The 24550-nt window shown below is 38.6% G+C and overlaps 1 protein-coding gene and 1 long non-coding RNA gene across 2 annotated transcripts; both read right to left on the reverse strand.

The window, feature by feature from the left end:
• Positions 1-391: 391 nt before the first annotated feature.
• Positions 392-6099, reverse strand: LOC103489751 (3-methyl-2-oxobutanoate hydroxymethyltransferase 2, mitochondrial-like). Its single transcript, XM_008449056.3, has 5 exons — positions 5523-6099; positions 1930-2136; positions 1650-1796; positions 886-939; positions 392-797 (listed from the first exon to the last, which is right to left on the reverse strand). The coding sequence occupies exons 1-5, from the start codon at positions 5937-5939 to the stop codon at positions 579-581; spliced, it is 1044 nt and encodes a 347-aa protein (XP_008447278.1). The 5' UTR covers positions 5940-6099; the 3' UTR covers positions 392-578.
• Positions 4321-5516, reverse strand: LOC127144309 (uncharacterized). Its single transcript, XR_007815954.1, has 2 exons — positions 5363-5516; positions 4321-4942 (listed from the first exon to the last, which is right to left on the reverse strand). It is a non-coding gene; the product is annotated as an uncharacterized LOC127144309 (long non-coding RNA).
• Positions 6100-24550: the final 18451 nt, after the last annotated feature.

A 24550-nucleotide genomic window follows, 5' to 3' on the forward strand; every position in this document is an offset into this window, starting at 1 on the left:
AACCTTAAATGATATTGTCTATCTATGATAGATCACTAAGGTATATCACTAATAGATCATATCGCTGACAGACTTATAGTAAAAAAACATGTTAATTATCTTTGATATATCTTTTTTTTATTTCAGGTCCATTCATTGCTACTTAAATTACATTTAAGTACTGTTCTATAGCTATTGGAGCATGCATTTATTGCATGCAAGAAATACAACTTAAGTTTAGATAGGTATATCTTTTTTTGCTTGCTTATTCCACCACTAAAATATTTAGTTAGAAAAAGAATCATCATGCGACTGTGGCCTTGCTTCCTTTTCCGTTTTCTTTGGATATCTTCATTTTGTTCAGAATCCAAAGACATCTTCATATCAGCTAACTAAAAGAAAGGGCTCATCATTGAGGAAATCTAAGAAGGAACTGGTTGCCTAAAGAAAACGTTGATTGCGATCACAAGAGTTTGAAGCATTCCAGCTACTGATTCTTTGAACAAATTGATCCACCTTATAAATTCCCTGAATTATTTAAAACTCAAAAAAAAGCAAGACCAAGGAAGGCGGGCCAATTAAATGTGGCCTGAGTTCAATCATCGGTTGGCTTTAGCAGCAGCTGCTGATGCTGCCTCATCCAATCCCATATTTTGTAACTCTTTCAAGAAACCATTCAGATCAGGGTCACTGATCTTATATGGGCTATGGTGCGGTCCAGGAAACGAACGATTAGATACTTCTTCCCTGTATTCTAATAAAGCTTTGTTGATGACATCTCCTATTTGAGCAAATTGCTTACAGAATTTCGGGGTCACCTGCAAAGGGCATAAACAAAAGGAGTCGCAACATCATAAAGAAACATGGAGAAACCTATACGAAACAAAAGTGCAGCCTGATGGTAACCTTAGCATGATGAGGGTGTTGAAGCATGCCGAGAAGATCATGGTAAACTAGCACCTGAGTTTAAGAAAATTAATTAGTACAACTGCAAAGGGCATTCGACTCGACTCTATGATTGTTGTCAAGTTCTCAAGTACAACAAGAGAACACACCGATCAACCTTATCAAACAAGTATGGAAGATGAAACTGACATTTCTATTTAAAAAAAAGCAAAAAATAAAAATCCAACAAGTTGTCTGAAATATTTTAATAAATCATAAACCCTGACTCTCCTAATTGAATGAATGCAATGTCCATTTTCTTCTTCACACTCTCCTTTCAATACGAGAGCGGCATTCAAACCCAAATGTGATCAAATTGTTATTTCATTTCCACTTGTTAGTGAGTGTACTGTTGACCGGAAAAAAAAAATCACTATTCTTGAATGTCTTCTATATTCTGATGCATCCACACCCTTTAGGGAATCTTGAAACAGTTAAAATAGTTACAGCCATTGTCTTCCAATTACATTGTGCTAGGACTTGAAAACCATAAAAGAGGACCACAGGGACAACCTTCGATGCTTCTCTCATTCAGGAGAGAACCTCCAAATCCTCAACTAGGTAAAGAAATAATTTGAAGTTATTAATAATATGCCAGATCAAACGAGAAACAAACAAACAGCTCAAGGAAAGGAAATATAGTTAGCGGTCATATATTTATTTATATATATACATGTACGTATGTACAGATGGCATATATAAGGATGGATGTGCAATCAACTAACTTGTCCACTACAGAAAGGCCCTGCTCCAATGCCCATGGTGGGAATACGGAGAGCAGCTGTAGCCGCAGCAGCAACTTCTGGAGGAACACATTCTAGGACGACAGCAAAACACCCAGCTTCTTGTAGAGAGATTGCAGTTTCCACCACCTGCAAAGATGCTATTCAGCATAAAAGCCAAAATGAACACGAAAAACTGTGCAACATAACCACAGAATGGTGTCCAAGAAATAGCTGCAAACAGTACAATAAGAGGAAGAGATAAGTAGAGGAGTGGAGGTACCTTAACAGCGCTGACGATATTCTTCCCTTGAGGTCTAAATCCTCCAAGAACACTAATTGCTTGTGGAGTAAGTCCAACATGCCCCATTACCGCAATCCCTGCTTCGACTATAGCTCTTGCTGCTGTTATTCTAGAATGTGCACCCCCTTCCAATTTTATTGCATCCATTCCCCCTTCCTTCAGAATTCTCACTGCCGTATCAACAGCCTGTCAATAATGGCAACACAATTCTGGATCGATGTTCATCAAGTGGGAAGTTATTAAACAATTAGTTAAGAGATTTAAAATTTGTTAGTTAGTTAAACAATCTCTTATCATTGGTACTTATATATCATTGGGCAGCCATTCAATAAAGTGAGAAAGTCATTTATAATTCTTTTTAGCTTCCAATATGGTATCAGAGCATATTTTCCCTCCTGAGTGACTTCTCCTTCCTTCGATCCCTCTCAACCACCTTCCCCTACCAAAACCACCATGCCTACCAAGAACCCCCAAACTGCATATCCGATTCCGCCCACCTTGTCTAAACCTCAAGAAAACGTTCCTCCTACATCTGATGGCCCTCAACATTCAATTGATCAGAATCAAGAATATCTCAATCCATAGTATCTGCACCACAATGACAACACAAGTTCAGTGTTAGTCATTGAGTCGTTAATAGAGGAAAGCTATGTTTCTTGGAGTCGTTCAATAATCATGGGAATATCAGTCAAAAACAAGCTCGGATTTGTTGATGGAACTCTTCCTCGGCCAAATGCCTTCCCTCATGGATCAGAAACAACAACATTGTCATATCCTGGATCTTGAACTCAGTATCCAAGTCGATTTCAGCCAGCATCCTCTTTGCAGATTTGACAAGAAGTATATGGCTTGATCTCAAAGAGCGTTTTTAGGGAAAGAATGCTCCTCGAATTTTCCAGTTGAAGAGATCTCTCGCAACCCTCACTCAAAATCAAGACTATGTGGGTATGTATTTCACAAAGTTTAAAACTCTCGTTGATGAATTAAACTTCAACAGGCCTGCTTGTACTTGTGGAAATTGCAGATGTGAAGGAAATCAAGAGATTGCTAGTTTTCTTTAAATTGGATACCTTATGGACTTACTCATGGGACTTGATGAGTCTTCTGCTCAAGCCCGTGCTCAACTCCTCCTCATAGAACCTATTCCTTCTGTTTCTCGAGCATTCTCCCTTCTTCTTCAAGAAGGACAACAACAAGCAATAGGTTCTTTTTCTTCTGTTGCTCCAGCCACTGCACTTGCTATCTCTTCAAACAATGCGAAGAACGACTCCGCACATATACAACGCAAAGATCGGCCTATTTGCACTCATTGTAACATCTCAGGACATACCAATGATAAGTGTTACAAAGTCCATGGCTATCTTCCTGAATATAAGCCCAAACAGCAGCGACTCAACAACAGTAACTCGAGCACTTCCTCCACCAACAGTACAAATTCGGTAATAACACTGACCGATGAGTTCTCTCCCAATCTGAACAACATCACAAATCCAACAGAGGCCCTATTACAGTGCCAAAACCTCCTTAACCAGCTTCAAGCTCAATTCGCTGCCTCTTCAAGTGGTTCTACCACTCACATAGTAGGTACTCTCTCTGCCTCATTAGATAATTGACTCAGGAGCTTCCACACATATATCTTGTTTTGAAGAATTCCTTACTGACAGAGAACCATGTTCTGCATCCATTAGTTCGCCAAAAAAAAAACACCAATAAGGTCAAAAGCACTGATACTGTGAAATTATCTGACACACTTATTTTGAGAAATGTTCTATATATGCCTGATATTTTTCAATCTACTCTCTATGAGTGCCATTACATAGGATTCATCAGTTTTTGTTCAATTTTCTACTAACACTTGCATCATTTAGGACAAGTACACTTAGAAAGGATTGGCAGTGCTAAACTTTTCCAAGGACTGTACATTCTTGACCAGACTTTCCTGCAAATATATCCATTTGTGCTATTGTTGATAATAAAGCATCCTTATGGAATCAACAGCTGGGCCATCCCTCTGCTGATTGCTTATTCATTACAAAACCTTTTACATTTGAAATCCTCTACAGTAAACAAAGTATCTCATTGTACAATGTGTCCTTTGGCAAAACAAAGGAAGTTATCTTTTACTTCCAATAATCACTTGTCTTCAAATGCATTTGATTTAATTCATGTACACATTTGGGGACCATTTTCAACACAAACTCATGCTGGTTATCCTTACTTTCTTACTATTGTTGATGATGCCACTCATTACACTTGGATATTCATGCTCAAACACATGTCTGATGTTGTTTTCATTGTACCACAGTTTTTTAAACTCATCGAGACTCAACGTGGCAAGACAATAAAGCAAATGAGATCTGACAATGCACCTGAATTGAAATTCACTGAATTTTTTGAACAAAAAAGGAGTGGTACATCAATACTCATGTGTCGATGTGCCCAACAGAACTCTGCTGTTGAAAGGAAACATCAGCACATATTGAATACAGCTCGTGTACAATATTTTCAGTCTCAAGTTCCTTTAACATTTTGGGGAGAATGTATACTAACAGCCATTTATTTGATTAATAGAACTCCATCCATGTTATTGCAATGGGAGTTTCCATTTCAGAAGTTGAATAACACGGTACCTGACTATATCTCTTTAAGAATTTTTGGCTCTTTATGCTATGCATCCTCACTGTCTCACAATCGCTCCAAGTTCATCCCAGAGTTGTTCCCTCTGTCTTCATCGGCTATCCCCATGGCATGAAGGCTTTACAAGCTGTATGACATTGAGCACAAAAAGTTCTTCATCCCAAGAGACGTGGTCTTCCATGAAACTGTGTTTCCATTCCATAATATGCCTAAAACTCAAATATCAGTCGATCCTCTACTGAGATTTTCTCTAGCCCTTCCATGAATGCAGTTTACACCCACATGCCACAATGCCTTTAGCCTCAGGCTCGACCTCTCCAATAGAAGTTACTGATTTGTTTAAGGTTTTGACATCCTAAAAAAGGTTGCTAGTACGATTCAATTACAGCTACCAATTCCACTCTAGTTTCCCATCAAAATATACACATTTCTAAACTAGCGAATTATCAAAATAAATTACTCCACAAGATATGTTCGTTTCAAGTTTATGTCTTTTTTCCTTTAATAATTAGTATGGGAATCAGTTTTATTGGTGTTATGAAATTACAAAGAAAAGGGTAGAAACCCCACTTGAAAGGAGTCACAAGAGAACAGGAAGTATAAAAATGGAAAAGTGAAGCATTTACTTTACAGCAAGTGATGGTTGTAAAAAGAAAAGCAACAAAATACCAACAAAAAGTAATTTGGGTCTGTTTATGCATTTTGAGACATTATGATGCCCTAATCTAACCAGAAAGTAAATGAAAACATATTTTGATATGAATGCAAGACTTACCATTTTCAATCTTTTAAATAACTCCATCAGCAAGTAAAAGTAGACATTTTCACAATCCCTTAAATTCCGCGTACAGCCCATTCAAACGACAACAGAAAAACAAACATTCTCTAACTTTGTCATTTCTTCAAACACCTAAAGGAAAAGAGGAAAAAAAAACCTGCGCAGAGCTGGATTCATAAGTACCAAACGGCAAATCACCAATCAAAAGAGGTCTCCTAGCCCCACGAGCAACAGCCCTACAATGAACAAGGATTTCATCCAAACTAATCGGTAACGTAGTGTCGTGGCCGTGCACAACCATGGCAGCCGAATCGCCAACCAAAGCAATATCAATCCCAGCCATGTCCAAATGGACACCGGAAGGGTAATCGTAAGCAGTGACCATGGTGATGGGTTCACCTTTCTTGTACTTTTGTCTAAGATTGGTGAGAGTGACTCTTTGATTAGGAGTTTGGGAGGTGGGGCCGCTGTAGACCGTATTTTCAGGGACATTGCTCATGTAACGAAGGGTTTTGAGGAGGGATTGTTTTCTTGTTCGAGATGCGGCCATAGTTAAAAGCTTGAATAGCGCCATTGATCGATTGCTCACCAACGTTACTCCAACTAAATCACGAACAAATGGTTGAAGCCTGAGAGCATGCTTCGTAGAGCATCAAGTACTGAGTGGCTTAAGTACGGAATATCTACTATCGAGTTAGCATACTGTATCGAGCATCATGTAACCGACATTGTCTTTTGTTTAAATAAAATTTTAACAATGCTTTAGTAACTAAATAATAATGTTTTAGTAACTAAGGGGAGTTTTTGAAAAATATAACAAACCAGCAAAATATTTATATCTCGTCTTGTCCCAAATGTCACCCCCATGCAACCAGATGAGGGCGTATCGGCTAGACATCATGTAACCGACATTATGGCGGGCTGAATGTCTTTTAAGCAGAACAACTCATTCTCTTTGCCTCTTTGCGAAGCTCTTCCATTGAGCCTTAGAGAACTTCACAACTCTCTGTAGCGAAAAACAACTCTTCAACTTAGCTTTATGACCCAGCTCTTATTACTTAACTCTTACTTGTAGGCGATAAGCACAAAAATATACACAGCAGATTAATAAATTAAACTTCCTCTCTTTATTAACTTAACACTTTTACAAAATTCACAAATTACAAAGTACACCTTAAACTTTACTTTGCATAAAATATAACATAGTCTGATCTTCATGCAGTCCTTCTTCTTCCCACCAAGGGGCTTCTTCCCTTCTTCACCTCGGTCTCCCAACAACCCCAACTTAGAAGATAACCTTCTGGGCTTCCTTTCCCTACCTCATTTCTTCGACTTTTTTGCTCTCTGGGCTTGGCCTCACTGGCGTAGGTGTACACTCATTTTCCTGCTGAATTGAGTTTTGGACGTTAAAGAGTGATGCTCTTACCAACCGACTCTTTAAATTCAAAATAGGATGACACTGTTATCATGCCACATAAGGCTACAAAGTAACTCTGCCTCCCTCTTTAACTAGGCTACAATGTCTGAGATCCATTTTTCACTTAGCTTCAATGCCTGACAACTTGGGGAGAGGAAACCTTAAAACGTAAGTCAAATAGACTTAATGAGTGATGAGTTTGAGAAAACCTTTTTGGAGAAAACGGAAAGAATTAAGAATAAAAAGATCAACCCATATCGTATACATCTCATCGCATCAATTCACAAACAATTCAACCATCAGTACAACAAGTGCCACAACCACCATTCCCTTAGATCCTCTTGCAAATCATGCTCATCATTGAGACCCGGGATTCTTCATCGCTCGAACCTGAGCTTCACACCCAACAAGTGTCACACGAGTTACTTAGAATTTCCACCAGCATCTCATCACATTCAATCTTTCTCAAACCTCGGATTCACATTCAACTAGTATCTCGTAACCATCTTGCCTAAACCTGGAATTTTCCTCATGCCGAGATCTACAATTCACAATCAACCAGCATTATGCTAGTTACCTGAGATTTCCATTAGTGTCTCGCAATAGATCCCACCTTCTCACGTTATTCTATCATTACAAACCGAAAGGTTGGCTTTCTAACCTAATTTCCTTACATCAAATCACAATAGCAACAATCTTATGTAATAAACATCAACGACAGAATACCTTCAAATAATCATCAATATAATACATCTAAATAACAACTTAGAAATCACATTGAAACCTTATTTTGTCGCTAACAAGAATACTTAGCCTCAACTCCTTCTTTCTCTACTTTTGGATTCCTCTTCTCACCTACGGTTCCCTTAACCGACGGTTCAGCATTTAGAACTTCCCCTTGCCATTGAGAAGAACAACCCCTTTTTCCTTTGGTCTTTGGTCTTATATAGAGTGACTTTTCACATCCAATGGTCACTTTCACGCTTTACATGTGTCGCCTTCTTGATTTTTCCCGTCATACAGCCAACCCAAACTCAACATGTAGATTAAACATTAGCGATTATTAGACATTACCTCGAGATGCACACCTTATCTCCTTGGAAAAACCAAACTCTTTAATCACCTGACCCTCTTATCTTCTCGAGAAGCAACATACATTTACTTCCCTCAGCGAGTTGTCAAGTCATCTTGACAAGATACTTACTCATCGTCACACTTTCTTAGGCATAGGTACTTCTTCTCGCATTACTATGCTAACGCCCAACTCTTAGTATCCAACGCATGCTTCTTTCTCACCAGCTATTCTTATCTCGTCGCTTGCCTTCACGCAGTAGAACTTAAATTGAAGCATTTTCCTTCACGTCGTTATTTCTCTTTTCACATCATTTTTTGCAGGATGTCCCATACTTATTCTTATCCGACATGACTTCCCAACAAGAACCCTCTTCGATAGAACTTCCTTTCTTTAGATCAGAGTCTCACACATAATCCTTTCATGAAAATTCTACTATAAAAAATCTTTTCATTCTGCATTCCTTATGACAAGGTCTTTATCGCATTGGTGGTACACAATCAGGACCTTACAATTTACATATAGAACAATTTCGAAAATGGAAAAAGCTCACAGGCCCATAATGAAAAATACAAAAAATGTCCCAGTCAACACGTGATCAATCGGCCACACACACACATGTAATTCTTCTTCTAAAAAATAATGATACATGATTGTGTAAGAAATAACACACGATGCTACATGATCATGTAGGAAATGATACACGATCGTGTAGGTAGTATCAACATTGGCCGCATGAGCACATGTTATTCTTCTTCTAAATAATCGTGTATAAAATCTAAACGATCTTGGTAGATCATTTAGATTTAGTACAAAATCGTGTACTAACATCTATTAGATTTTATACACAATCGTTTTGTACCAAGAGGTAAACAATCTTGTATCAAGATGTAAACAATTTTTATTCAAGATCGTGTACCAAGATTTTTTATATTTGGTACACAATCTTGAACCAAGATCGTTTAGCTTCGTTACATGATCGTCTAGATCTGAAAGAGGAAATATATGAGAGATGATGAAGATTGTTTACTAAGTGGAAATTTGAAAAAGTGGAGAAAGAAAGATATAAAAGAAAGAATACTAATAATCGTAGAACAATGATCATGATTTGAAAAAATATAAAAGAAAAATTACAAAAGAAGGAAGAAGATGGAAAGGAAGAAGGAAGAAATCGGAGTTGCGTGAAATTCAAAAGTGGCAAGGGAAAACCAGGAATATTTAAAAAAAATGGCCCGTTTCATGGACTTTTCGATTTTGTTACACGGACTGTAAATATTTTGGTGTTTTGTTATATTATTTATGAAAATTAACCTTACTTAAAATATTAATGTGAAATAAGATATTTTTTTTTATTGATTAGTTAATAGTTAAAGACCATTTTATTTGTTTGATTATGATTGACAAGATTTTTGTAATAAGATATATGTATGGAAATCATATCCTCGAGATTGGATAAATTTAAATTTTAAATTACTTAATTCCTAGGTACTATGATAACTAAAATATAGAACCAATTTTGTTTTCTTTTTTATTTTAATTTCCTCTTTGATCTTGCTTATTATAATTTCGATTATTTGATTATCTTCTTAGTTTAATTTTTTTAAGAAAAAAACTTAATCTATTGGTAAAAAAATATTTGTAGCTTTTAATTTGTATGATTTCTCATTAATTTAAGGTTAATTTTCATAAATATAACAAAATATCAAAATATTTACTGCTCGTGTAACAAAATAAAAAAGTCCATGAAATTGGCCATTTTTTTAAATATTCCAGGTTTGCCCTTTCTATACATCTTCTTTCTTCTCTTCTTCTTAAGCAATTTTTCTTTTCCTTTCCATCTTCTTTTTTCTCTTCTTCTTTTGCAATTTTTCTTTTATATTTTTTTGAAATCATGGTCTTTGTTTTCAATCAATCATAAATCTTGTATTATTTTTTTACAAAGTGTTATTTGGTTCAAGATTGTGTACCAAATCTGAATTACGCTTGCGAGTGGCCAATTAATTGAGAGATGCTCTTCTGCAAAGTTAAGCCACATCAATCAGAAATTTGGAGTTACAATTGGGGTAGCTAGCTAGCGATTTCTCAGGAAGACCACAAGGATCCCTCCCAAGTAATACTGAAACGCCAAACCAAGCGGGACATCTGGGAAAGAGAAGTGTCAAGTTGTGACACTTAGAAGCGGAAGGAATTTGACCATCTACGATCCTGACCTTGAACGTAAAAATCCCACTTCTGATCGTAACACCAAGAATGGGACTCCAAGAATTGTTTCTAATCCCTTCGATATCTCTTAAACTAATAATGCTTCTTTCTTGCAGAATAATGATGTTGAGAAAAACAAGGAAGTGAAGAGCACTAGGGGAGATGAAGAATGCGCGAAGCGTCTAACCAGGCGACAAACTCCAATCCTATACTGCCTACTCCTTCATTTCCTGGTCACCTCAAGAAGAAAGGCGATGAAAAATAGTTAAAAAATTTCTGGATGTCCTAAAGCAGCTTCACATCAACATCCTGTTTGTTGATGCGTTAGAGAAAGTACCTTCGTATGTTAAGTTCTTGAAAGATATTTTGGTGAAGAAACGAAGGATGAATGATTTTGAGACTATAGCTCTAACGCAGGCAATATTTGACGTCTTCAAGAATGGGGTAGTAGAGAAGATGACATACCCTGGAAGCTTCATTGTACCGTGCTCAATAGGTGGCATGGATCTTGGTTGTGCACTATGCAATCTAGGAGCAAATATCAACTTAATATTTCTCTCTATCTTCAAGAAATTAGGGATAGGGGAGGTTCAACCTACACAAATGGCGTTCCAAATAACTGATAAATCCATCACGCGACCTAAGGGAAAGATCGAAGAGGTGCTGGTTAAGGTGGACAAGTTTTTATTCCACGCATACTTCGTTATTCTGGACTTCAAAGCTGATCGGGAGGTTCCTATCATTTTAGGGTGGCCGTTTCTGTCAATAGGTCGTGCCCTTATTAATGTCCACCAAAGGGAATTGACTATGCGGCTTAATGACCAATAAGTATGTCATACCCTCTCCCTGACTACCTGCTAGCTTAGACGAAAGATGGCGTGAAGTCGACGGACAATGCTTTTCTTTACCTGTATCTATTGACTCTACTTAAAACTTTAATATGATGAACTTGCCAACCTCGTATATAAACTATTATACATGCACACAACACAGCGAATCCTAGACTAATCATATACATGCATGAAATGTAGATCGAAAAAACTAATTTCACAAGTAAACCTAGAGACACCTTAACCAAAATATAACCAACAAAGGTTTATACAACCGTAGCTCCTAAAACTTACACAAACTGTGGAGTATCTATATCATACAAAGATATATACATTATAATACAATAGACTCTATGCACAACTCTAACCATGTACTGGCAATCGATATCAAAACTTCAGCAGACTAAGGTAGTCTATCAGGCACCGGGAACTCGATCTCTACCTGGAAAGTGTGTGAAACATTTTGGAAGGGTAAGCTATAAAGCTCAGTGAATGACTCAGTTTAAAACAAGAAATTTAAAAGTAAGAGCACGTGAAAGCTTATACTTATAGATCTGTTTATACAAGTCGTAAACATAGACGTATAATCGTAAGAATAGCTTCCTTAAATACTCAGTATATACGTCATTGAAATCTAGCAAGGCCTATCAAGTATATTAAAATATTTTAACTAACATGACAAATCTACGTTGTGTAGGGTACACCCAATACAACAACGTTTACAAGCTCTACGATGTAGCGGGGTTCGCCTAGCACTCCCATTGTCTTTGTCGTAGTGGGGTCCGCCTAACACTCACGACAACATCATTGTTACAGAGTACACTCAACATCAACAACATAATCTAACCTGTGTGCACAAGGTACCATATAGCCTCGGGCTCAACACCTCAGTCATGTAATTAATAGAAACATCAGAAAAATCGTATGAAAACATTAAAACATGCATGCTATCATTTTCTTTCGTAAATCTTAAACTTAATTAGATTATTCGTGAAAAGCTGTAGTTCTTAAAACAAAATTTAGTAACTCATACTTTGTTTGAAACACAGTGGTTCAAATAATTTCCAGATATTCAATAATTATGTGCTAGCATAAACATTCAGTAAGAATTCTAGTCTCGAAACTCATACTTGAAAATAATCATAGACTTCAAATGATTTTCAATACTTGGTAAATAAACGTGTAGATCAGTCAACCATAGTAAATATTTAGGAGAAAAAAAATATTTTTAAAAACTTGTTTTGGTCACTCACAGTCTTGACTAGTTTCCCGATGTGTAAATCCGACCTATTTCCTCTTGGTCTGTCAAACAATCAGAATCGAGTATTATAAGCCTAAATATTACGATCTTCAAATTTTATGTTTAACATGGCTCACTAAGGATAATGCTAAAGAAGTCCATCTTAAAAACAATAAAGCATACTCAACACACTTCTCGAAATTTTCCACATTCGCAGCATGAAATTCAAATGATCATAACTCTTCCAATACTTAACCAAAATAAGATTTCTTTATATTAAAATCTTCATTTTAAGGTCCTCTAAAACTTACCTCAAGACTTCTAAATCTGATTCCCTATGAATAAACTCAGATAACCCTCGAAACAAAACAACTTCAATAATCACGCGCACACGGCCCCTTTAACTTGTTGCTACAATTTAACTTATTTTTAGTCGTTTTTGGTTCACGATTTCTTCATAAAAGTTGTAGTAAATTAAATAATATTTTCAAACATACCAAATGGAGATCCTAACTTCACCGGTACTCTCGGAAAAACAAGAAAAACCAGAGACCTCTTGAAATCGCGTGAAAACCAGCTGCCCTATTTTCTTCATCAAAAATCACCCAATGAACATCCAAATTTGCTCAAACTTTCTTATTAAAATTTGTTTGAAAATGAATTAGCTTTCAGTAAATATAAACCTCACATCTTAATTCTTTTTGTGTAGCTCGTAATCAACAGAACATTAGAGGTGTGCTGTGTGAATCAATTTCTGCCAAGGATGAAGCTTTGCTTGCAATTCCCTTGTCTTTCTTCAACAAAACTTCTTGAACTTCTTCTTCTTCCTTTCTCAGCCTTCTTTCCTTTGAAATTCCTCTGAAAGTTGGCGCAAAAATGGTGAAGAAAGTGGTGGAAATGGATGGAGAAAACCTTGGCGGTTGAGGGAAGAGAAGAAGAAAAGTAAAATGAAAATTTTTTCTTCTTTTTCCTTCCTTTTTTCCTTTCTTTTCTTTTCTCTTTATTTTACTTAATAAAAATATTAAATATATATATATATATATATATATATATATATAAAATATGTATATATATATATATACATATATATATATATACTTAATTTCCATTTTTCTTTTATTCAATTCACATAAAAAATAAATTAAAATAAAATAGACCAAGAAAATATCGAGTTTACAAAGTGACTTTCAAATTTGTTAATGCAATGAAGTTCCTCTCTGATGCTAAAAATTGCAACGCGATAAAATCCCTTGGATGGGATTATTGCAAGGAATAAGTGTTGACAAAATTGTTCAACCCTGAAGAATTCTTCAAAAATGACGACCTTGAAGACATTTTGGAAAAAAGTGAATGTCGTGTCTAATACGAGGAAGTTTGAGCATTTGAATCTGCATACTAAAGTCAATAAGAAAAATAAGCCATCAATTGAAGAGCCGTTAGAATTAGAACTCAAGCCATCATCTTTGTCATCATCTGAAGTATGCATATTTAGGGGAGAATGACACTTTGTCCATCATCATCTCTGCCTAATTAAATGCCATATAAGAGAAGGCGTTATTGACTATGCTAAAACGACACAATAAGGCGATAGAATGGACCCTGATAGACATTCAAGGAATAAGCCCATCCTATTGCATGCATAAGACTAGGTTGGAGGAAGGGCAAGAGGGCACTATTCAGTATTAAAAGGCGATTAAACCCCACGATGAAAGAAGTAGTAAAGAAGGAAATTATCAAATGGCTTGACACGAAGGTGATCTATTCTATCGCAGACAGTGAATAGGTTAGCCAAGTCCAATGCGTCTCAAAGAAAGGGAGAATGATTATCGCAGACAGTGAATGGGTTAGCCAAGTCCAATGCGATACAATTGCATTAAACATTTTTCCATTTTCATCACGTTATGTACATGAACATGTTTTATAAAATTTACATACAATGGAAACATGTAATAACGTTTACAATCAATGTATAAGAACTTTTCAAAATTTCTCTGTTTTATACTTGTTAAGCGTTTCCACTTATGATTAAAAGACTAATCATTTAGACATTATATAATGATTGTTTACATTTAATGATAGCATCATTTAGACCTACTCAAATATCATTTTAACATAAATGCACGATCGCTTAACAAATATTTTCATTATGAAAAACATATAAAAAGATCGTTTAGATTTACTAGCATGATTGTGTAGGTTTAATAACACAATCATTTCCATGTAAATCAATGATCATTTATATTTTAATATCAGATATTTATTTGCATGTTCTTAATCGATTGTTTACCTTTATCGTGTAGTTAGAGAAAGCCATTTCAGTTATAAGATTAAGGCCACGTGGAGAAAATGGGAAAAGTTTGATATTTTATTAACAGATCATTTATTAGCCTTTATTTAAAGTTGTAGTTTTGAATTAACTACGAGATCGTTTACGTCTATCGTAGCGACGATATGAATTATTAGCAGCACGATCATTTAAAGCGACGTGCAGACCATGTGAATAGTTTGTGTGTTGTAAATAATCAATTAATTCCCATTTATTAGCCTTACAAAAAGCTCTTTATTTTTGGATCCTTCATCTTCTTTTTAAACCTGTTGTCAAACCATTAGGTTTATTCCAAATTTTTTCTCTTGAACATTTTTCTCTTTTAAAATGTGCTTCAAGATGCTGCTATTTTAACCAAGGACAACAACATCGAAAAGAAGATGGAAAAAACGTGCAAGATGCAGATGGAAAGGAATGGAGGGTAGGTTCGAAAAATTCTATAAAAGACTATGGTAAGCTCTGACGTACTTCCTGAGCATGAATCCTTTTTCTCCTCCAGAAAACGTTGGTCCTGGTCGAAATGATTGAATAGCCTTTTCAATGGGTTACAAGCTTTTAGAGCTAGATGGAAATGGATCGAAAGTGTAATGTGGGTTTGACAAATAACAAGTAAACTTTCTTCGATGGTGCAATGTATGCACACATTTTGGTCTGTAACATTTATATACAAATGGAAAGTTGGTTCGAGGAAGGTAGATAACATTTGCATGTAAAAACGTTTACAATCAATGTATAAGAACATTTTAAAACTTCTCTGTTTTATACTGATTAAACATTTACATTTAATCGTTTTGCATTAACTACGAGATCGTTTAAATTGTATAAAATCATAGCTTAGATGTTGTAAAAAGGATCATTTAATATAATTAACGTTAACGGTTAGATGTTGTCAAACGGTCGTTTGAAAAAATTAAGATTATCACTTGAATGTTGTAAACGATCGTTTAAAATATTAACTTTATCGTTTGGTTGTTATTAATCGATCGTTAGATCAAATTTGTAATTTTAAAAATCGATTACGCTTTGAAGATCGTTTGGGTTTATTGTTAATCATTTAGTGACATAAACAATCGTTTATAGAGTACTACAAGATCGTTTATGACTAACAACCTAATCATTTATACTTTATTTGTAATAACAAGATCGATTAAACGTACTCAAAGATCGTTTAAAATAAGTATACGATTGTTTAGCATATATTACCATCATGTCAAATGTATAATCGAATCATTTAGATAAACTAGCACAATCGTGTAGGTTTAACAAAACGATTGTTTGCATTTAAATCAGATATCATTTTGATTACAATATCGTCTAGATTATTGCATGATCTTAACCGATTGTTTACACCTATTGTGTAATTAAAAAATGTGATTTCAGTTATAAAATTAGTGTATTATGGCCACGTGGCAACCATGTGTAGAGTTTTAGGGTTTATGGGTAAAAATGGTCAAAACGCGTGTTGTTAATAATCACCTCAAATTTATTAACCTGTCAGCGAGTACAACGCAAGAAGACGCTTTCTTTTCCATCCCTTCATCTGCATCTTCCTTTAAAACCCTTCTCACAAACCATTAGATCTTAAATTTCTCAACTTTTCGATTCAAAATTTTTCTCTCAAACTTTCTGTCAAATTTTTCTTCTTTCATTAAAAACCATTAGATGTTGCTATTCGGACAAAAACTGATAAGGTCAAGAAGAAAAAGGAAACGATGTACAAGGTGCTTCAGAAAATGCCTGTAAAAGACTATGATATGCTCTTAATAACTTCCTAGATTCCGAACACTCTTTTGGCCCAAATTGAAAGAGGAGCTGTATTGGAATTTATGTCCTAAAACTCGTAATTTATAGTTTAAAATTACATTCTATTCCAAAAAGTGTTTATTGAGGACTTGTTAGTGAAATTAGAATACTATAATCTTGAATCAAATAACTAAGGTCCCAAGGCTATCTAGTGTAGACTTGAACTTTATGTAAAGACATAAATATGGATCAAGTTTGAGTTTGTAGCTCAAATGATCTAGTACATGAATAAGGTTGGGCGCCTTATTTCGGGAACACTATGGATGTGGCCCACTTTGTAGTTAGTACAAACGATGTGATCCTGAATCGTTCATGTAGAGACATGGAAGTGGGGGCATCCTATGTAAAGAGTTTGCATAAGACTGAAACCATGAAATAGTCACTTTCAAATTATAACACAATTGACTATATAAACTGACTATTTCGATTATGATGACCTAGGTAACTTAATCTTAATCCTAAGCTAACTATGAACTTTTGCTCAAACGATATTATCCTTAGATCTGCATGGGTGAGGGCAACTCAATATCGCTGGCCCAACAAGCCTCCCATTTCAAGGGTAAAACCGGGTGGATGGCTAGGGACATAGGGTGCAAGATGGAATTCACTCCTACCCGTTTTAGGGTTAGTAGATAGGTTGTTCTCTTAAGGACTAAATCCAATTCTTGAACAAGGGATCTCGCCCTCTCATGGGCCCAAGAGGGATTCAGTTTATATGGACATTAAACCAAACGTTCAATAGTTAATCAGTGGGACTTAAGGAACAAGATGTAGTCTCGGGGGTAAAACGGTATTTTGACCCAACTGAGGTTACGAATAACCTATGAAGGATTAACTTACTGATCATGGTTATATCAAATAGACACAAATATATCTATAGTGAGGGGAGTGCAACTACGAGACTTTAGTGGAATGACTCGTTTGTTAACAAATGTTGATTAGCTCAGTCTAAAATGGGTTTAGCCAGTTAATCTCGGATCGTTGGAGCCCAGATCTATAGGTCCATTAGGTTCCTTTGCTAGCTCATATGGAATTAACTTAGAACAATATGTTGGAATAATTCAAATTGTTCGAATTAGGTAGGGAGAGGGAAACCGATGAATATATGTGATATAATCGTCGGTTATAGGGCTTTATGTTGTGATTAAAATGTTAAAAATATGAATATGGATTCATATTTGGAAGCTCGAAATTGATGGAAATGGTCAAAGTTGTGAAAAGTCAAAATATTGACTTTTGACTTTGAAAAGTCAAATTTTGACCGACTTTATATTCAAATGTGATTTGAATTTTAAGAAAGTGAATGTGGATTCATGCTCGGGAGGTCAAAATTAGTCAAGATGGATAAAATGGTAAAAAGTCAAAATGTTGACTTTTGACTTGAAAAGTCAAAGTTTGACTTTGACTAGAATGTCAAATGACAATTTTGCCCCTTGACCAAAGTTAGTGGGAAATGTTGGATAATTCCTGTAAGCCCTCGTTCCATTCTCTTTTATTTTATCTATATATTTTATATCTCTTTAATGATAAAAAATAAGTTGAAATACTTTTATACTCCTTAAGATTAATTCGTGTAATAAGGAAATTTTAGAACTACATTAATGGAGTTTTAAAGCATAATTGGTTCCGTATGGGTGTTGAATAGAATGGAGGAGGGTAAAAAGGAAGTTTAAATTTAAAGAGATGGACATTTTTGTCATTCCATCATTATTTTTAAGTTTAAAAAACTTTTTCTTCTTCTTCTTCGTCTTCTTCTTCTTTTTCTTCTTCTTTTTTTTTTTTTTATTCTTGATTCTTCTAGACAAAATGACACCCTCCCCCTCTTGATATTTTCTTCTTCTTCTTCCCAAGCTCCGACCAGCGTCGCCCTTTCCGTTCCCAATCTCCTCCTTCCGAAGCTGTCGCCCGTTGTTTCCGTCCACACCACCGCAACAGAACGACTCCAATTGCGGTTCAGCCGCTCGTCCCTGTCTCCCGAAGCTGTCGCCTCTCCTTCCGTATGTGCTACTCGACCAAGCCAGCTATTACACCACATTTCTCCTTCAGCCGCTATGTGTGGTAACCCACCGGAGATCGTTTAGTCACTGGCGTCTATTTTCTTTCATATCAATCCTTTTAGAGTAAGAATTTTGTGGTTTGAGTTGTCTTTTTGAGTAAATGTTGATACCCAATAAGTTTTGTAACGCCCCGAACTTTCGAGGTAAAATTTATTTTTGTCGTTTTATATAAATTCTCGGGGATGTTAAATCTTGAATTAATTTCTGAAATTCTAAATTTATATTTGTAAATTTTATAATAGTAATATAATAAGTAATTATATTATTATTACTATTGGTATTTATTATTACCTATATATATAATTTAATATTAATATTTTCTATTATTATCATTATTATTATTAGTATGATTATTACTAATTAAATCTTTTTGGGTTAAAATATGTATAGGTATATAATAATACTTTATATATTTTAATTATTAATTAGGATAAGTAGAAATTAATATATATATATATATATAATAATAATATCTTATTTATTATTATTATTATTAAAAGTTATATATATATATATATATATATATATATATATATATAATAAATTTTTTTTAAAGAATAACCCTAACCGCGCGCCGTCTCTCTCTCCCCCCCCCGATTTTCTTTCTTCACTTTCGCTTCCTCCTTCTTCTCCACCGCGCCGCCAGCCCCTGTCGTCTTCTCCTTCTCCAGCGTTCTCTTCTTGTCTCCGCCACCATCACCATCCTCTCCGTCTCCGTCCTCTGCCCCTATCTCCATCTCCGTCGGTGTGCGTAGCCTCGCCGGACGTTCGCCGCAGCCACCATCCGCAAGCCGCAACCCGTCTCTTCGTCGTCGTCCGTCGAATCCCAGCCAACGCCACCGCCGCTCGTCGCCGCTCCACGAAGCAGCCACCCGCATCCCTCGTGTGTCGTCCGCAAATCGCCGCCGCCGTCGTTCGCCGGAAGAAAGAAGCCTCAGAACCGTGCTGCCCGTTTCGCCCAACCCGACCCGGTTCCAAGCTGACCCGACCCATAATCCGCTTCCAGTCCGAGCCGAGCGAGCCGCATGAGCCGAGCCGAGCGAGCCGAGTGAGCCGAGCCGAGCGAGCCGAGTGAGCCGAGCCGAGCGAGCCGAGTGAGCCGAGCCGCGAGCCGCGAGCCGAGTTAGCCGAGCCGCGAGTCGAACCAAGCCGAGCCGCGAGCCGAGTGAGCCGAGCCGCGAGCCGAACCAAGCCGAGCCGAGCCGAGAACCAAGCCGAGTTAAGCCGAGCCGAGTCGAGCCGAGCCGAGTCCAAGCCGAGCCGAGCCGAGCCACCTAAGCCTTCCTTCCTCCACTTCGGTTCACGGTGAGTCTTCGGTAAGGATTGTTTTGATGAATTCCCTAATGTTACCTCGACCGATTCGAGTTTGAATGTTGGATTAAGATATGGCCCTACTTGTCTCCCTTGAAGGTAGTACAGAGTTGACGCTTAAGTTCTCGGGTTCCGCGGCAGGCCTGGTTGGAGATAGCTTCCTTTCCTTGGGTGAGTCAACGGATGACCTTTTAAAACAACTGCTACTAACGTCATCAACTAAAACCGTTGTGTTTTCGTTTAGGTTGATCTGTTGAGCGTGGATTCAATCGAGGGGCATAACCGAGTATCAGGTAAGGGTTTTCCTACTACTGGACCCCGAGTCCAGGCTATAACCGTAGTAATCCACAGGGGATTACACGTTAGTGACTATACTGAATATCTGTATGCGTGTTGACTGTTAAGTACTGATATTATATTTTGTCTGATGAAAATTATACTGTGACTGCTATTTGTGGACTGAGATTTTATGTTGATGGACCTTAAAGTTACGGTTCAGTATGTAGTAAAACACTGGTCTGTATGTGGTTCATGGAGTTTGGACGGGGAAGAACAGTGAGTCCGGTTCTGGTTGGTTAGTCGATTGAATTTAGGGTTTTCCCTAATGGCGTACGAATCGGTAATGCATATAGCAACTGAGGGTGTAGATGTTTAAACCTATACTTTCTGACTGACAAAGCCTATGGCGGGACTGTGATATGAATGCCGTTGGGATGTGATTGATGTAGACAATTTAGTTTGGACTGAGGGGTAACGGTTAGCTTCATCTATGGGGTAGTGTGCCTTACGGATATGTGCATCCTTCGGGAGCATTAGACTGATATGTGCATCCTTTGGGGGCACTAGACTGATATGTGCATCCTTCGGGAGCACTAGACTGATATGTGCATCCTTCGGGAGCACTAGACTGTTATGTAGGGTACCCCCGAATAGGAAGTTAACTGTTGTCCCCTAACGGGCCCAGTAGTGGGTCCCTTACTGGGTATGTTTATACTCACCCTTTTCTCTTCTTTAACTTTTCAGGTAGGGGCACAGCGAGGGGCAGACCGACGAGAGGCAGGAAGGATGCGTGAAGGCCATATGGACGCGTCTGGTTTTCTTATCGCTTCCGCTATGTATTTTGTCAGAATATTTTGACTTGTGATTTTGAACTGGTGCCTTGATATTTTTTATTTTGTGACTTTCTTGATTTATTTAAAATAGGGCCCGAAACTGTCTTTTGTAAGGTTTCTAATGTTTTAATGAATCGTAACTGGTCTGTTTTAAATTTTATGTTGAATGGTCGAGTTTTGGTATTTGGTAGTGACCTCAGCTTAGTCCGGAAAGTTGGGTCGTTACAGTTGGTATCAGAGCCTAAGTTTTAGGTTCTGTAGACTGACTTATAATGTGAGTCTGTGTTTTATGTCCTTATGGCTGAAACGATCCTTGCCGCTCGTCAGGTACGCTCTCATGAAAGTATATGTATAACTCTACATGCATTACCTTACCTAAGTTAAACTGCAAATTCAATTACAATTTATGACTAAAGGAATCGTTTGGTGGTTGTTAGGAAAATGCCACCAAGGAGAGGTGCACGTAGGGGTGGCCGAGGAGGCCGAGGAAGGGGAGCAGGACGCGTTCAGCCTGAGGTGCAGCCTGTAGCCCAAGCCCCTGACCCGGCTGCGCCAGTTACTCATGCGGACCTAGCCGCCATGGAGCAGAGGTTTAGAGATATGATTATGCAAATGCGGGAGCAGCAGAAGCCTGCCTCGCCAACTCCGGCGCCAGCTCCAGCACCAGTTCCTGCTCCAGCTCCGGCTCCGGTACCAGTTGCGCCCCAGTTTGTGCCGGATCAGTTGTCAGCAGAGGCTAAGCATCTGAGGGATTTCAGGAAGTATAATCCCACGACGTTCGATGGGTCTTTGGAGGACCCCACCAGGGCTCAGATGTGGTTATCGTCCTTAGAAACCATATTCCGTTACATGAAATGCCCTGAGGATCAGAAGGTTCAGTGTGCTGTTTTTATGTTGACTGACAGAGGTACTGCATGGTGGGAGACCATAGAGGGGATGCTAGGTGGTGATGTGAGTCAGATCACGTGGCAGCAGTTCAAGGAGAGTTTCTATGCGAAATTCTTCTCTGCCAGTTTGAGAGATGCCAAGCGGCAGGAGTTCCTGAACTTAGAGCAGGGTGACATGACAGTGGAGCAGTATGATGCGGAGTTTGACATGTTATCCCGTTTCGCTCCCGAGATGATAGCGACCGAGGCGGCCAGAGCTGACAAGTTTGTTAGAGGCCTCAGACTGGACATTCAGGGTTTGGTCCGAGCTTTCAGACCCGCTACTCATGCCGATGCACTGCGCCTGGCAGTGGATCTCAGTTTACAGGAGAGGGCCAACTCGTCTAAGACCGCTGGTAGAGGTTCGACGTCGGGACAGAAGAGGAAGGCTGAGCAGCAGCCTGTTCCAGTGCCACAGCGGAATTTCAGACCCGGTGGTGAGTTTCGCAGCTTCCAGCAGAAACCTTTTGAGGCAGGGAAGGCTGCCAGAGGAAAGCCGTTGTGTACCACTTGTGGGAAGCACCATCTGGGCCGTTGCTTATTCGGGACCAGGACCTGCTTTAAGTGCAGGCAAGAGGGTCATACAGCTGATAGATGCCCGTTGAGACTCACGAGGATCGCGCAGAATCAGGGAGCAGGTGCTCCACATCAGGGTAGAGTCTTTGCTACCAACAGGACTGAGGCCGAGAAGGCAGGCACAGTAGTGACAGGTACGCTCCCAGTGTTGGGGCATTACGCCTTAGTTTTGTTTGATTCGGGTTCGTCGCATTCTTTTATCTCTTCCGCATTTGTGTCGCATGCCCGCTTAGAGGTAGAGCCCTTACACCATGTTCTATCAGTATCTACTCCTTCCGGGGAATGTATGTTGTCGAAAGAAAAGGTGAAGGCATGCCAGATTGAGATATCAGGCCATGTGATTGAAGTAACGCTGATAGTTCTGGATATGCTGGACTTTGATGTAATCCTGGGTATGGATTGGTTGGCCGCTAACCACGCCAGCATAGATTGTTCACGTAAGGAGGTAACGTTTAACCCTCCCTCGTTGGCCAGTTTTAAATTTAAGGGAGGAGGGTCAAAGTCGTTGCCTCAGGTAATCTCAGCCATCAGGGCCAGTAAACTGCTCAGTCAGGGTACTTGGGGTATCTTAGCGAGTGTGGTGGATACTAGAGAGGCGGATGTATCCCTGTCATCAGAACCAGTAGTGAGGGACTATCCGGACGTTTTTCCTGAGGAACTTCCAGGGTTACCTCCGCACAGAGAGGTTGAGTTTGCCATAGAGTTGGAGCCGGGCACGGTTCCTATATCCAGAGCCCCTTACAGAATGGCCCCCGCAGAACTGAAAGAACTGAAGGTACAGTTGCAGGAATTGCTTGATAAGGGATTCATTCGACCGAGCGTGTCACCTTGGGGTGCGCCAGTTTTATTCGTTAAGAAGAAGGATGGATCGATGCGTCTATGCATTGACTATAGGGAGTTGAATAAGGTAACCGTAAAGAACAGATATCCCTTGCCCAGGATTGACGATCTATTTGACCAGTTACAGGGAGCCACAGTATTCTCTAAGATTGATCTTCGGTCGGGATACCATCAGCTGAGAATTAAGGATGAGGATGTACCGAAGACAGCATTTCGTTCCAGATATGGACACTACGAGTTTATTGTGATGTCTTTTGGTTTGACGAATGCTCCGGCAGTATTTATGGACTTGATGAACAGAGTGTTTAGGGAGTTCCTAGATACTTTTGTGATCGTGTTTATCGACGATATTTTGATATACTCCAAGACGGAGGCCGAACATGAGGAGCATTTACGCATGGTTTTGCAGACACTTCGGGATAATAAGTTATATGCAAAGTTCTCGAAATGCGAGTTTTGGCTGAAACAGGTGTCTTTTCTGGGCCACGTGGTTTCTAAGGCTGGAGTCTCTGTAGATCCAGCTAAGATAGAGGCAGTCACTGGTTGGACCCGACCTTCCACAGTCAGTGAGGTCCGTAGCTTTCTGGGTTTAGCAGGCTATTATCGACGGTTTGTGGAGAACTTTTCTCGTATAGCCACTCCTCTTACTCAGTTGACCAGAAAGGGGGTTCCTTTTGTTTGGAGCAAGGCGTGTGAGGACAGTTTCCAGACCCTTAAACAGAAGCTAGTTACCGCACCGGTTCTTACTGTACCCGACGGTTCTGGCAGTTTCGTGATTTATAGTGATGCTTCCAAGAAGGGTCTGGGTTGTGTTTTGATGCAGCAGGGTAAGGTGGTCGCTTATGCGTCTCGTCAGTTGAAGAGTCATGAGCAGAACTACCCTACACATGATCTAGAGTTGGCAGCAGTGGTTTTTGCTTTGAAGATATGGAGGCATTATTTATATGGTGAAAAGATACAGATATTCACAGATCATAAGAGCTTGAAATACTTCTTTACTCAGAAAGAATTGAATATGAGAAAGCGAAGGTGGCTTGAGTTAGTGAAGGATTACGATTGTGAGATACTGTATCATCCAGGCAAGGCAAATGTGGTAGCTGATGCTCTTAGTAGGAAGGTGTCCCATTCTGCAGCACTTATTACCCGGCAGGCCCCATTGCATCGGGATCTCGAGTGGGCTGAGATTGCAGTGTCAGTGGGGGCAGTTACTACGCAGTTAGCCCAGTTGACGGTACAGCCGACTTTGAGGCAGAAGATCATTGATGCTCAGAGTAACGATCCTTATCTGGTTGAGAAACGTGGCCTAGCAGAGGCAGGGCAAACGGCTGAGTTCTCGTTATCCTCTGATGGTGGACTGTTGTTTGAGAGACGCCTCTGTATTCCGTCAGATAGTGCGGTTAAGACAGAATTATTATCTGAGGCGCACAGTTCCCCATTTTCCATGCACCCAGGTAGTACGAAGATGTATCAGAA

Source organism: Cucumis melo, chromosome 1 (genome assembly GCF_025177605.1).
Source record: "Cucumis melo cultivar AY chromosome 1, USDA_Cmelo_AY_1.0, whole genome shotgun sequence".
Taxonomy (NCBI): domain Eukaryota; kingdom Viridiplantae; phylum Streptophyta; class Magnoliopsida; order Cucurbitales; family Cucurbitaceae; genus Cucumis; species Cucumis melo.

What these genes read in the sequence shown, in the direction of transcription:
- LOC103489751 (XM_008449056.3), bottom strand. Translation starts at nt 5,939, where the DNA reads ATGGCGCTATTCAAGCTTTTAACTATGGCCGCATCTCGAACAAGAAAA. An exon ending in ATGAATCCAGCTCTGCGCAG is followed by an intron (nt 2,137 to 5,522) that starts GTTTTTTTTTCC and finishes CATTATTGACAG; the next exon opens with GCTGTTGATACGGCAGTGAG. An exon ending in ATATCGTCAGCGCTGTTAAG is followed by an intron (nt 1,797 to 1,929) that starts GTACCTCCACTC and finishes GCATCTTTGCAG; the next exon opens with GTGGTGGAAACTGCAATCTC.